The 14,759-nt window shown below is 35.0% G+C and overlaps 1 protein-coding gene across 7 annotated transcripts; it reads left to right on the forward strand.

The window, feature by feature from the left end:
- The first annotated feature begins 717 nt into the window (after positions 1-717).
- On the forward strand, positions 718-7,383 carry LOC18433575 (CBL-interacting protein kinase 5). 7 transcript variants are annotated; one of them, XM_088875019.1, is made up of 5 exons: positions 718-830; positions 2,143-2,213; positions 2,331-2,391; positions 4,833-4,910; positions 5,373-7,383. In XM_088875019.1, exon 5 carries the CDS (start codon positions 5,709-5,711, stop codon positions 7,092-7,094), a length of 1,386 nt encoding a protein of 461 aa, XP_088731145.1. In that variant the 5' UTR covers positions 718-830; positions 2,143-2,213; positions 2,331-2,391; positions 4,833-4,910; positions 5,373-5,708; the 3' UTR covers positions 7,095-7,383. The 7 variants fall into 7 exon arrangements, with proteins under 7 accessions (XP_088731145.1, XP_088731143.1, XP_088731146.1 ...); XM_088875017.1 differs by having other exon boundaries at positions 5,408-7,383; XM_088875020.1 differs by lacking the exon at positions 2,143-2,213.
- The last annotated feature ends 7,376 nt before the right edge of the window (positions 7,384-14,759 follow it).

Here is a 14,759-nt window from a genome sequence, read left to right on the forward strand (position 1 = left end):
ATCTTTACTAGTTTTACCGCATATTTTTATGGAGAGAATGAACAAAATTAGCCTAAACCTCTTGCACAAATGGTTTGGAAGATCTGATCAATGAAATTGCCAAAGCTGACAAAGGTGTATTTTTATTTGGCGGAATAGAAAAAAATATTTGAAAAAAAAATAATCTTTACATGAAAATGAAAGAATCCAAAATGAATGAACCCCTATGAACTCATATGATAGTTTAAATATGGGTTGATTTAACTGCCCTAATCGGCGGAATATTATCCCATTTTATGTAAAATCTCTCTGGTTTCCTGTCGCGAACAAATTCGAACGGGAATTTCGATACTCAGTTACTTTACCATGTTAAAAATTTTAAAGACAAAATTACCCCCCAAAGAGAAAAAATTTCAAATACCACAACGGTAAAATGCTCCTAGGATCTCACTCGATATTCCACGCATAGACAAGGTCATTTTCCAGGACGCGAACACAAAAGAGAAAAAAGAAACATCGTTTTATATTCACTAATTACTAAAAAGAGGAAACCATCGATATTAAGTTTTGTGTGAAGTAGGTTAGGGTTCCATTTTTCATTTTATTTTAATTGTAAAAATGATTAAAATAAACTCAAAATTATTATTCTTAATTTCTTTCCAATAAACTACTGTAACCACAAAGAATACAAAACAAGTTTCTGTGCATATATATGGGCGAGCTAGTGCGTGAGCATTTGGTCTCTAGAGAGAGAGAAAGAAATATTGAGAGAGAAAGAGAATCCATTTCTGAGGTCTCAGAATAAACCTAGGGTTTCAGTTTGCTCGCTACCTTCTCGCTTCGCTGTAAAGGTTCGTCGTTTTTCATTCGCATATTTATGGCTGAATATACGTGAATTATTCCTTTTTTTATCCCTTTTTGTGCTTGCTTTTGGGATCATTTGATTGGTTGGTTAATGATCTGGTAATTTTATTTGCTCATCCTTTGGTCGTTTCTTGTGTGTTCTTAATTGTTCTTGTTTTAGGGATTTGATTCTATTTTTTCCGGAGATTTGACCTTTTTGGGGTCTTTTTGCATGTAAATCTGCGAGTTATTTGATTTTTTGCTTTCTTTTATTGGATTCATCATCATTGCATGCTAAAATTTTTATTTTATTTTGGGTTTTTGGTTTTTTGAATCAGGTTGTGTTCGTATTTCTTAAATGAATTTCTTGTGTCTCTGTTAATTTTATTGCCACTTTGAAATGGAAGAGATGTTTTATTTTGGTATTTTGGTAAATGCAGAAGTTTGATACTTTGCTTGATCAAATCAGAGTACTTTCTTTGTGATTTTGTTTTTCTTATGTTTCCTGCGTGGTTTTCTTCTTAAGGTCGAGAAAAACCTTAAAATTGGTGATTTATGTTATGTTGTTCTTAATTTACGGGTGCTTCTTTGCGAAGTTAATTTTATTATAAAAATTATTTTGTTTTCTGAAAAGAATTCTGATTTTTATATAATTTTTTTTTGTTTTTCGATGTTTTTGTTTTGTTTTTTTTTTTTTTTTCCTGATGTAAATCTTGAGAGCTCAGCATTTTGTAATGTCATTTTTCTTCGACTGTTATTTTTTCTTCAGTTCATATTTATATATGTAAATTCATTAGCTCCCCATTTGTGAGTTGTTTCTTTTAACTGATTTGCTGATATTTCCATTGCGTGATGAATGATCATCTTGTTCAATTTAATTTGAGGTACTTTTCCATCCCCGTTGTATTCAAAATGTTGATTGCATATTTTAGTTCCATTTGGAAAAGGTTTTCTAATTCCTTTCATAAATTTGATCTTTTACCTGTAATGTATCTTATGCTTAAAATTTTCTTAGCCAAAATCCCATCAATTTCCTGACACATCTCGACAAATTATCCTTTTCTCCGAGGCAACTACTTGATTTGTTTGCTATCAAAAAGAAAAAACTAGTTGATTTGTCAATCACAGATCTTGTGAACTTTGTTAAATTGTTTTTTTGCTGATATCTATCGTGTAGAATCATCCAATTTAATGAATGTTGCATTCTTTACTTTGATGCCTGTTTATTATTCTAAGCCCAATGTAAAAAACAAACTGGTTGAACCCACACAGCTTTTAATCCGTCCATTTCTGTGGCAAAAAATTGTTTGTTTGTTACAGAGTTAGCTGTCTTCTTATACCCACATGATGGTCCTCCTTCTTCAACACAGATGTTTCATAGTGGCAAATTTGTTAGTCAGTTCTTGTTTGGCATTCACTTTAAGTTTGTGCTTTTTTATAGACAAAACCCGTGCGTTTTCTCTATGCTTATACCTTGATCTCCTTTGTGTATATATTTGTTTTTTCAGATCGGAGTAGTGTTCTTCCAAAATCCTTTTGTCAATTTCCCTTTATTTGGTTACGTATACGGTAACTCACTTTTTCACTGGAGTAAAATTTTTGGAATTTTGTCACTGAATCTGTTCATTTCTCTTTGTAATATGCAAATTATTTGCCCCTAAGTTCGGCATTTCTAGACATTACCTATTTATTGTCCCATTTTTCTTCTGTAAACTACCTGGGCAAAGTAATGCATTTTGCTATATCAATTTCATTTTGGATGTAATTTGATTCTAACTAAAATTGCAAGTATTTTATGTGAACTTTTATTGACACAAACTTAACACTTATAATTGAGTGGAATTAACTATTCGCAACCTTAACATTTTTTTTATTATTCTTTTATTTCAGTCGGGTTTACTAGTGTTTATATCCATCTTTTTAGGACAGATCTTGCAATTCTTTGGGTAATCGTGTTCACTTGATCTCTGCCAAATTGTTCCAAATCCATCCCCTTTCTGTATGTTTCATGTTTTGCCTTTTGGAAAATGATCAGAGGCCCTGATCTCTACTTTAGGTGACTGGAATCTTTACAACCTCTGTAGTGCTCCCAAACTCAAAAATGGCATACCTAAATAGTCATTGAAAGACTCACTTCTACTGTTTGTATTATTTTTATTTATGAATAAATCTTTGAATACATCATCTTAGCTGCATATTTTTTGTGAATCGGATGTTTTTGTCAGTGAAGAGAAATTAGATAGTGCTCTGATGCTTTTACAATTGCTTCAAGTCTCATTCCCATCTCATAGAAAATGAAATTTCGATTTCTCGATGTTTTTATTTGCTCTTTTTTATATAGATTTTCATCTTGAAACTTTGATATACTTTTCTAGGCACAGCTGATTGTTTTTCGGTATGACCCATATAAAAAACTGACCTATACTTATTTATCAAATAATGAAACCCAGTTTTTCTTTTTTATTGGTGAAATTTTTCCCTCGTTCCTTTGATGGATTTGTTATCCATAAATTTGTTTATTTTAAGAGTGGATCTTAAGTATTTCTCTCAAAGAGCTTTTCTTTCTTCCACTTCCTGTTGTTACTTTTATTTTTTTATTGTTGAGGGACACACTGTGTTCTTCGATCCTGCTTCTTTCCTTCTAGATAAAACATTAGAAGTTGGAGTTAGACATTGGCACTTTCTTTCTCTTTATTTCATGTAAAAATGTATTCTCATTGTGGACCCTGAGGTTTGGTTGGCCTGCTTTGGTGTCATTTTTATTTTTCTTTTTTTATTCCTTTTAACGTTTCTAAATTTTTCCTTTGAATATATATATATATATATATATATATATATATATAGATATAGGAAAAGGCTGCGGTCAGCAGCTTTGCGTACTCTTATAGGTGCGCCAACGGACAGGATTTATGTGGGAAAAATTAAAGGCTGAAATTTGCCAGCCTTTTTCCTCATCTTCCACTCGCCCATCTAAGGGTTTTTTTTAGAGAGAGAAATTGGAGCGCTAGCACCGACTCTAATTCATCAAGAACTAGAATATACATAATTCAAGCCGAGAATGCTCCTGGCTCAAAACCAATGGACAATAGGGCTAATGGTGCGACTTTCTGCATATGCCAGGATAAATAAGCTATTTTTTTACAGAGAGAGATTGGGAACTGCTTGCTTGCATGACTGATACTCAAATTGCATCAGCCATTATCTCTCTCTTCCCTTTGGATTTTCTGTTTTGTGGATGGAATGGGTTTCCTCTCTCTAAAGCCTATAGAAAACACCAAACTCCAGAGCCTTTAAAGCCTTCCCTTTCTACCCTTATGCTTTCTATCTCTACCCATTTGTGGTAAAAAAGGGGGTAGTGGGTTATGCTGATAGAAGAGGGAGAGAGGTGGAGGCGAGTAAGAGAGAGGGGAGTAGGTTACTGGAAGTTGGTAGCAGGGGTTTGAATGAGGGGTAGTGTTTTTTTTAGAGAGAGAGACTGGTGGATAGGGAGAGAGAGAGATGTGCACTTTAGGAGGTGTACGGAGAGCCAGGTTCTTAAGATGGACGAACGAGGAAAAAAGTTCGAAAATTGCAGCCCTTAATTTTTCTTCCTGAATACTGTCTGTTGGCACACCTGTAAGGGTACGTGAGGCTGCTGACCGCAGCCTATATATATATTCATCCCTGCAACGAATCTATTATGTCAGTTGCGGTTTAATGTGAAAAATTGATCGCCACGAGCCTATTATGTCTGTTGCGGTACCTCTACCGACATAATAGGTCCATAGTGGTGCCAAATCCCCACCGTTGAAAAAAAAGAACAAAAGGATGGTGGCGAGCCTATAAGCGAAAATACTGTTCATTTTCGCCTATAGGCCTTGTGTGTGTGTGTGTGTGTGTGTGTTTCACTGGGTTTGGGTTTTCATAGTGTATGGGAAGTTGTATTTCTTGTTACTTTGGGAGGGGGGGAGATTATGCCACATGACCATGTTCTATTCTTTTAAAGTACCGAGTCATTCTTTTTCTTTCAGATTTTGAGAAATCAATTGAAGTCTTTCTGAGACTTACACACCTTTTGAGCAGCGCAAGCCAAGCATTCCTGTATCCCGGTAAGGCCTGCCTCATCCATTTAATTTTGACTTATGGTTCATTTCCACGTAATATTCTTGAGATTTCATTGTGTGATCACAATAAACCAAATACACATAACACTTGCCTTACTGTATTGAGTTTTCCTCTTTGCACTTCTCCATTTAGCAAAGTACTATTGGGATTAAGGCTTTTGTAAATGATGCTTTCTTTTCTTATGTTTGGTGGGTTACAACTCCTTGTATTTTTCATGTGCAATCGTTCACTTCAAGATTGAGAGAATTTAATTGTTTTTCTGGGTTGCTCATGTCTATCAAAACAGCCTAGTGGAACTAGAAGACAGAAGAAACAATTTCAAATTATTTGATCTGTAATACATTTTGTTAGTTTTGGTTGCCAAGGGAAAAAATAGTTTTTTTATGGATAAACACAGCTCACTTTAATTTTTTGGAATACATTTTCTTCTTAATATCTTTGTGCAGTTCTTCATCTGACTATAAAAACGAAACGCCACCAGGGAATGCTGAAAGATGTGCTTGCACGCCTCGACGACAAAGCCTAGGGCTGACTTGGCAGCTCCCCAAGAGCTCGCTGGATTCATCCTTGATGAGATTGGCCGGACCCACGACCAGTTTCGTGCCTACAAGCACGATGGTTCCCTCAGCTTACAATATTCCACCTCTTATAACCACGACGACGGTTGAACACTAATCGTCCCCAACCTCTCGCTCTGTAAATATATATAAATAAACAAATACTTAGCGGGAGATAGATAAACTCGACAGTACATATAGTTATTATTAGTGTGAGTATTTGAGATGGAAAACAAAGGGAGTGTATTGATGCAAAGATACGAACTCGGCCGACTACTGGGGCAAGGCACCTTTGCAAAAGTTTATTATGCAAGAAACCTGAAATCAGGCCAAAGGGTGGCCATTAAGGTGGTGGATAAAGAGAAGGTCCTAAAGGTGGGATTGATCGAGCAAATAAAAAGGGAGATATCAGTGATGAGGCTTGTCAGGCACCCCAATATTGTCCAACTCTATGAGGTAATGGCGAGCAAATCGAAGATCTACTTTGCCATGGAATATGTGAAAGGTGGCGAGCTCTTTAACAAGGTGGCTAAAGGGAAGCTTATAGAGGACATGGCTCGAAAGTATTTTCAACAACTTATCAGTGCTGTGGATTTCTGTCACAGTAGGGGTGTTTACCACAGGGACCTTAAGCCTGAGAACCTCCTCTTGGATGAAAGTGGTAATTTGAAGGTCTCAGACTTTGGGTTGAGCGCTCTAGCTGAATCCAAGAGGCAAGATGGGCTTCTTCACACTACATGTGGTACCCCCGCGTATGTGGCCCCTGAAGTCATAAACAAGAAGGGGTATGATGGCGCAAAGGCCGACATATGGTCTTGTGGGGTGATTTTGTTTGTGTTATTGGCTGGCTATCTCCCTTTTCATGACCCCAACTTGATGGAGATGTATAGGAAGATAAGCAAGGCTGAATTCAAGTGCCCCTATTGGTTCCCTTCTGAGGTTCGAAAGCTGTTATCGAAAATCTTAGACCCGAACCCTAACACCCGAATTTCTATATCAAAAATCATGGAAAACCCATGGTTTAGGAAAGGGTTCAAACCTATAGAGGCCCCACAAGAAGAGGAGGAATTGAACACCAAGGATATTGATTTGGCTTTTCGGTCATCCGAGAATAATAGCAATAATGTGATTGAGAAAAAGACAGATCTACTGCCAGCTGTAAAGCCGGCTTACCTGAATGCATTCGATATCATCTCGTTCTCGGCTGGGTTTGATTTGTCAGGTCTCTTCAATGAGGGCAACAACGTGAAAAAGGAAGAGAGGTTCACTTCAAAGAAACCCTTTTCTGCTATTGTGTCGAAGCTCGAAGAGATTGCCAAGAAAGTGAGGTTCAGGGTGAAGAAGAAGGATTGGGTTGTGAGGCTTCAAGGGTCAAAGGAAGGAAGAAAAGGGGTATTGTCAGTAGATGCAGAGATTTTCGAGGTCACACCATCTTTTTATGTCGTTGAGGTGAAGAAATCGAGTGGCGACACTTTGGAGTACCAAACGTTTTGCAAGAAAGAGCTAAGGCCGGCGCTAAAAGACATTGTTTGGACGTGGCAAGGGGATCAGCCAGAGCCAAAGCCAGAGCCAGAGCCTGAGCCTGAGCCTGAGCCAGAGCCACAGTTGTGAGGATTTGGGGGTTATTTGGTATTTTTGAACGGCCACCATCTTTTCAGGGGTAGGGGTACTTTGGTAAATTTTGGATGTGGTGGGTGTCGGTCCCTGAGGTATGGTGCCTAGTTCTTGCTTATTTACTTGAAATTCTTGTTTTAAATTAAAATTTCTCTCTTATGTGTTGATATATTTGTTGCTTGTTGGACTATGCTATATACTTGGTAACTTCCCTATGTTGTGTGATACTGAACTGTGTTGTCTATAACCAAATATGCACAGCTTTCATGGAAAGCTTTTTTATTAACGTTCATAGTTTCATCTTTGTAACAATTGTACATTATTAGAGGGAGGTTTGGGCATTTACATCTCTCTTGCTCTCTAGGTTGTATTACTGAATCAAACAGGTGCAATAATTTTGAGAGACAAGGTGCGCTATTTCATGGTTTGGTGGAATTTGTTCATGTTAATAATAGGAAATAGTAACTGGTGGTTCGATAGGTAGGGTGCGAGTCTGGTGACTGCCTTTTACTCCCAATTCTTTTTGCATTTACATTGTGGAGGCGCGCCACTTGGAAAAAGCTTAACAATATATTTTGGAGCCAGTGACTACTGCTCTCTTTCTCTCTCTCCCTACAAAAGTAGGCCTATTATTTTTCTCTGCGTGTGTGTGTGTGAGAGAGAGAGCATAGATTGGATAGTGGAGATATATGGTTTTTTAAGGGAATGCTTCCTTATCAGATGAGAGATGAGAAATAATAATAATAATATTATTATATTGTTAATGTAAAAATAAGATCTAAACTGTCTAATTTATTTATCAATCATTTTTATTATTATGGAATCAACTTACGAAATAAAAGGCTGAACTAGTTTACCAAAAAATTTTCAAAACCTGGTTTTCAACTAAGTAGAGGAATTTGTCATGTATTGCGTTTTTATAGACGCTAACCAAATAGCATTGTTGCTAAACCAGGTTTTAGCAAATTAGTAGATCTCCAAATTAGTTATCATTTTCAGGGGTCACAAGAAAGGATGTAAGCGGGTTGTGATTTGCCGTTAAGCTAACCGGCCTTAAATTCAAGCTCAGCACAACCTTGCGGGCCCAATGAAGGGGTCTGGACTTGGTTGGGTGGGGCCCGCCCATTTGACCATATTAAAATTCAAAAATAGCATGAACAGTGCCCCGACGAGTCTTATTACTAAGGCCTGGTCTCAACCCTTAAAGGGTGGCCTTAAACTTTAGGTTTCTCCTGGCCCAACGAGACCTATGAAAGTCCCCAAACTTAAAAGTGGATTTTACATACAGCGAGTGTGATTATGATCTTGTATCAAAAGTGTCAGGTCATGTTGATTATTTATACAAATATCTCCTCTTGCCTATTTGATTTCAACTTTTACTTCTAAAATTTCTAGTTGTCTAGATCACTCTCTTTCTAGTATGTGCTGTGGTGCGGAAGCTTTAGACAAGTTGAATTTTGGTAAATAAAGTACGAGAAAAGTAAAACCGGCAACAAGCAAGTAACAAGAAGCCAACAAGCAAGAAAAATAAATTAGGAAAGAAATAACAGAAAAAAGAACAACATAATTTACATAGTTTGTCGCAGTTGTGACTACATCTACCCATGTGGTTCGTCATAGAGGTGAAGGCGACCGATAAGCTCTAAATCTAACGGGTTGATTTTTGGTAAATAGAATCAGCAACAAGCAAGAAAAATAAAACAAGAAAGAAATAACAGAAAAAATAATATCAAAATTTACAGGGTTTGTCACAGATGTGAGTATATCTACACACATGGTTCACAGATGTGACTACATCAAAATAAAAATAAAACTTACAAAGCATTTAATACAAAACTTAACTTCCCACCAAGCTTTCTTCTTTCTACAATTTTCTCACTTTGGACCTTAAGTTTCGATCTACCTTTTTTCTCATGTATCTCTCTCAATAAGAGCCCAATAACTTTTAGGATTCTTTTGGCTTTATCTATTCAACTATGTAGACTCTCATGTGCATCATAACCCAACTAAGATTAACTCAAAAGATAAAACATTAGGAAGTCTATCATAACCCAAGACTAACTCAAAATAAAACATCCTAGATAATAGAAACTGTCCAAAAAAAAAAAAGGAAAAATAAATATTTTATAATTAGGGTTTCAAGACAATTACAAAAGATAAGTTTATATTTTAGAAAAGAATACAATGAGACCATTTATCTTTGGTAAAAGGTGGTCACAATTAATCTTGACCATTGGATGTGAGATTAGATAACTGCATTTATTTGATCGACTAAACTCAATATTTTTTTTTTTTGAAATTTGTGATAAATCCAAGTTATTAGACTTCACATCAAATAGTTGTAAATAATTGTGACTTCATTGTATTCAAGGTAAATGGTATACAATCCCTTAAATTTTAAACTCGCACGTACGGAAAAAGGCTAGCTTTATCTCGTAAAGGGTACTTTGTTTCTTTATCTTTGATATAAGCATATTTGTATGGTAGCATACCATGTATCTGCAACTTCGGGTAAAAGACCTACGTAGTAAAATGCTTTTCATTTTCACAAAATTTGGGATACACTTTGATACCATCAAATGCGTATTTTTTAAAGGGAAAAAAAAGGGCATAATTCCAAATTCTGAACATTTAGATCTGACAATCTAATAATAGGACAGTCTTTGTTGATTAGGACTATTTTTTGTTTAGACATACAGTTTGTGTATGGCAATTTTTTTTGTTTTCTTCTGATATTTGTTGTTGAGTTGAGGAGACTACATCCCAAATTTTGTCGGGTGCTATAAAAAACTACAAGCTCGAGTTTATCCAAAGGGGTCCTATAAGTTTTTTTTAAAAAAAACCCTTTTTGAATATGGGAATTTTTGTTGTTAATAAGAAGCATAATTGATGTTACTTAAAAAAAAAAAAAGAAAAAAAAAAAAGAAAAAAAAAAAGAAGCATAATTGGTGTTTCACAATGACATTTTATTAGTTATTTAAACACACTTATTATTTAATTTAGGTGATGTCACGACGACGTGATGACATTGCTTCCGATGTGGATGATGTTATTCCCCATAAAAATTAATAAATAGTTATTTTAGGATACACCGTTAATGGTGAGTTTAGAATTTACTATTTCAAAATTTTTTACTATAAGATGCATTTAAATGTTCAAAAATGATTTTTGACTATAAATAGTTTATAGATTTTAGGAAGGGTGTTTTTATCTTTTCAAAATCCAACAAAAATCCAATTTCAAATTTCTTTTTTTTTTTGACTTTTCAAAGTAATTTAAAAATACAACTACGATCTTTTCGAAGATTTTTAAAAAGCTAATATTGATATAACGGTGTGGTTTCTACAAGGTTGCAACCTTAACAATCCAATTAACGCGCACCTCCAGATTTTATCATAACATGTATTTTTTGTGTAAAAAATTCTTAGGATTATCTAAAAATATATTTTCATATCTAATTATAAAATATTAAACAAAAAAAATGGTTAAAATCAAGTAGATCTATAAACATATGAAAATATTGAAAATGGACGGTCTAGATAATGTATTGCAAGATCATTATTTCTGATACTTAAAATTCTTTTCTTTTTCATATTCATATATCTCGTTATCGAGATGATCAATTAGAAGGTTTTTCAGCATTAAAACAACCTTCTTTGATAGATTTTTTAGGTGCATATGTAATTCTAAATTTTAAGGTTGCAACCTTATGTAAACTTTTTCTTTAATATAATTTTCATATATGTAATGATATTTTGTCGAAATTTTTAGAGTAGAAAATTTTAAGTTTACTATTAATGTGGTGAATGTTAGGATAACCCCATCAATAAATACTTACTAGTAGCTCATTCATCAGGATTACTCTAGTTTATTAGAGATTTATAGAGTTACAATTTTTATCTTTTAGGAAACAAATCTCACTACAATAGTAATCCCACAAAATAGGAAACTCAATATATAAAACTTAATATATTGTAATATACAAGATAGGAAACCAAATATCTGGTTTCTATAACTGTCAACACTCCTCCTCAAGTTGGTGGCTAGATATCAATGGAGCCTAACTTGGATAGTATCTGATCGAACTTTGTCTTTGCAATAGCTTTGATAAACATGTTTGCAAGTTGGTATTCGCTTATCACATAAGGAGTACTAATAATTTTTTACCGAACTTTTTTTTTCACAAAGTGACAATCAACTTCTATATGCTTCGTTCTTTAATGAAAATCTAGATTGGAGGTTATATGTATAGCTGCTTGATTATCACAAAACATCTCCATTGGATTGACTGTTGGGAACCCCATATCTCGAAGTAAGTATTTTAGCCACATCAATTCACTAGTAGGTGAAGCCATGCTCTATATTCGGCCTCTGCACTAGATCGACCAATTACATTTTGTTTCTTACTTTTCCAAGTAACTAAATTTTCTTAACCAAAGTACAATAGCCGGTAGTGGACCTCTTATCAATTGGACTTCCCAGTTCGCATAAGAATAACCAATAATATTAGCGTGATCATTCGGTTTCAACCAAACACGTTTGCTGGGTGATGACTTAAGATATTTGAGAATCCTATCGACAACCTCCATATGACATGATCTAGGAGCATGCATAAATTGGCTCACGAGACTAACCGCATACATTATATCTGGTCGCGTTACAGTAAAATAAATCAATCTGCCTACAAGTATCTAAAAGCGGCCCACATCTTCAAAATGTTTTCCATTTGTTGAATTAAGCTTGTACGTAATATGAACAGGAGTGTCAACGGGTTTGACTCCCAGTTTCTTTTAACAGATCTAATACATGTTTCCTTTAAGAAATGAAGAGTCCATTTTTTTAATGTGTTACTTCAATACCGAGAAAGTACTTTAGTTAACCAAGATCCTTGAAGTCAAATTTCTTGTGAAGATGATTTTTAAGTTGCATGATGCTTTCTTTATCATTACCTATAATGATAATATTGTCAACATAAATAAGTACAACTGTTGTACTTGAAGTTCCCCTTTTTGTGAACATCAAAGAATTAACTTCTGAAAAACTTATACTCATCAAAGCTGTGTTAAGTTTGGTATACCATGTGCGAGGTGATTATTTAAGTCCGTACAAAGCTTTCTTTAATTTGCATACAAGACATTTCTTATTTTCTTTAGAATGACCTGGAGGAAGACTCATAAAGACTTCTTCTTCAAGATCACTATGTAAGAAGGCATTTTTAACATCCATCTGATGTAGAGACCACCAACAATTAACTGCGATAGACAAAAAAACGCGAATATTATTCATCTTGGCAACTGGTGCAAAAGTCTCTTTATGGCTGACTCTATAAGTTTGGGTAAATCTTTTGGCCACCAACCTGGCTTTATGTCTCTCAACAAAATCATCGCTATTATATTTGATTTGATTAACCCTTCTACATCCATTTGCTTTCTTCTCTTTGGTAGTTTGACAATATCCCAAGTATGGTTTTTATCAAGTGCTTGAAGTTTGATGTATACTATCAGCATAAACAGAACTTCAGAGTTATGAGACAGAGAATAACTTGGTCTTACCAGCACCATGGACATGAATCAAGGAACCATTAGCAATAGACACAATGTTCATATTTTCAGTAATGTTTAGGTTGGATAGACACTATAAGTTGCCAGACATATGATTTGTGGCCCCTGAATCTATTATCCAAAGAAAAATGTCACAGGAAGACATGAGCGAAAAATAATTATTTGCATCCGGGAATAAAGAGAGAGGATCATGTGTGGTGGAAAAACCATTTTTGTTATGTAATTGCTGATGATGATCATAGTTGCAGTGATGTTTTTTAGTGGTTGCAGTCTGAGGGGTAGATTTGTCTACTATCTTATTACTTCTATTTTGAGGCAGTTTTATTTCATATTTCTTATTATTAGCAACTAAGAAAGATTTCATAACACTTTTTTCAGAGGTTCTGAAATCAAGATCTATGAATTTTTTTTGTATTTATATGTCCAAGTTTAAAATTTTCAAAGTGAGAATGAGAAACAGCTTTCGACCAAACAAGATAATTAAATCCATTAAAAAAAACAATAAAAGTTTTATATTGGAGCTAGGTTATGAATCTGCTATTACAAAGTGATAAATAGAACTAAAAGACTGATCTGATCAGTAAAAAGCAATTAAAGAATAGAAGATGTCAATCGAAACCAACTGAAATACCCAATTAGCACTATCGTTTCTCTCTCTAAAAAAGGTCAATATGTATCTAACTGCTTATGAATCACAATAACATGTTGTTGTCGTTCACGAATCAAATCTTACAAACATTGAAGCAATTCTGGAAGCTGTACAAATTCCCACTGTGGCGGTGAAGGGAAGGAAACAAAAGGAATGGACCCCTCAATTCAAAGTGAGGATGCAAGACGATGATGGGCCAATAGATGATGCAAAAAAACTAATAATTCAAATTGAATGCAAAGAAGAGGACACAAGGAAGGAAAAGGTCAGCTGGAAGGAGAGAGAGAGAGAGCAAAAAAAAAAAAAAAAAAAAAGGGGTGGTAGAGGCAATAAAAGGAAGATGAATTAACTTTCGGAGGTTATCGGCACAGGCGCAGCGGAGCGATCACACAATTGCCCAAATTCAGACTCGCTTCAAAAACTCACACGACGGGAGAGAGACGACATAACCACTGATGAGCAATGGATCGTTATTGATATATCGACCTGCTCTCATATCATGTAGAATTTGAAATAGATCGACCTGAGAAGAAAATATCAATAAGGCATATATGCGGTTCGATAAGGTACTTATGTCCATTGAGAGAAAATTAGTATCTCATTATATTAAGTTTTTTATTTTGTGGGATTACTGATGTAGTAATCCCACAAACTAAAAAACTTAATATCTTGTAATATATTACTTAGAATACTATCAATAGAACCAATATTTAATATTCAAGCACATACATGCATGAGATTTTATGTAATAATTGCAATCATCCATGCACATGCATGTGATTGTGGCAAGGATCCAATCGAATACATTGGCACTTGTGCTCAAAAAATGAGTGCACGTGTATTGTCATGTAAAGAGACGTAATTTCTTGGAACTTAATCCACAATACAGACTGATAATTCTTGTGCCTTGGATCTCCTTAGTGCCTTCTACCTTGTCTTTCTATTGAGAGAGAGATCTAATATCAGTGTGTATGTGTGTTAGAGAGAGTCAGGGTGTGTGTATGTGTGTTTGACAGAGAAAGAGAGTCAAGGTGTGTGTATGTATGTGTGTTTGAGCAGAGAGAGAGTCAGGGTGTGTGGGTGGGTGCATGTGTGTACGTGTGTCAGAGAGAAAGAGAGATCTAAATCAGTGTGTATGTGTGTTAAAGAGAGAGTTAAGGTGTGTCTGTATTTGACAAAGAGAGAGTCAAAGCGTGCGTATATATGTGTGTGTTTGAGCACAGAGAGAGTCAGGGTGTGTGTGGGCGGGTGTGTCTATGTTTGTCACTGTTCGCAAAACAGGCCGATCTAATCGCTAACCGGTCGGTTAGATCAGAACTGGCCAAAGACCGATTCCGGTTTTGCCTGGTTTTGGTGGTCACCCAGTATTTTAAACTTTAAATAGAATACTAGTTAAAATTTATATCAAATACGTTAAATGGTGTATTTTTAAGATTTCGTTGGTTCAAAATT

This window comes from Amborella trichopoda, chromosome 8, assembly GCF_054954075.1.
Source record: "Amborella trichopoda isolate Santa Cruz 75 chromosome 8, AtrichopodaSantaCruz75HAP2 v2.0, whole genome shotgun sequence".
Taxonomy (NCBI): Eukaryota; Viridiplantae; Streptophyta; class Magnoliopsida; order Amborellales; family Amborellaceae; genus Amborella; species Amborella trichopoda.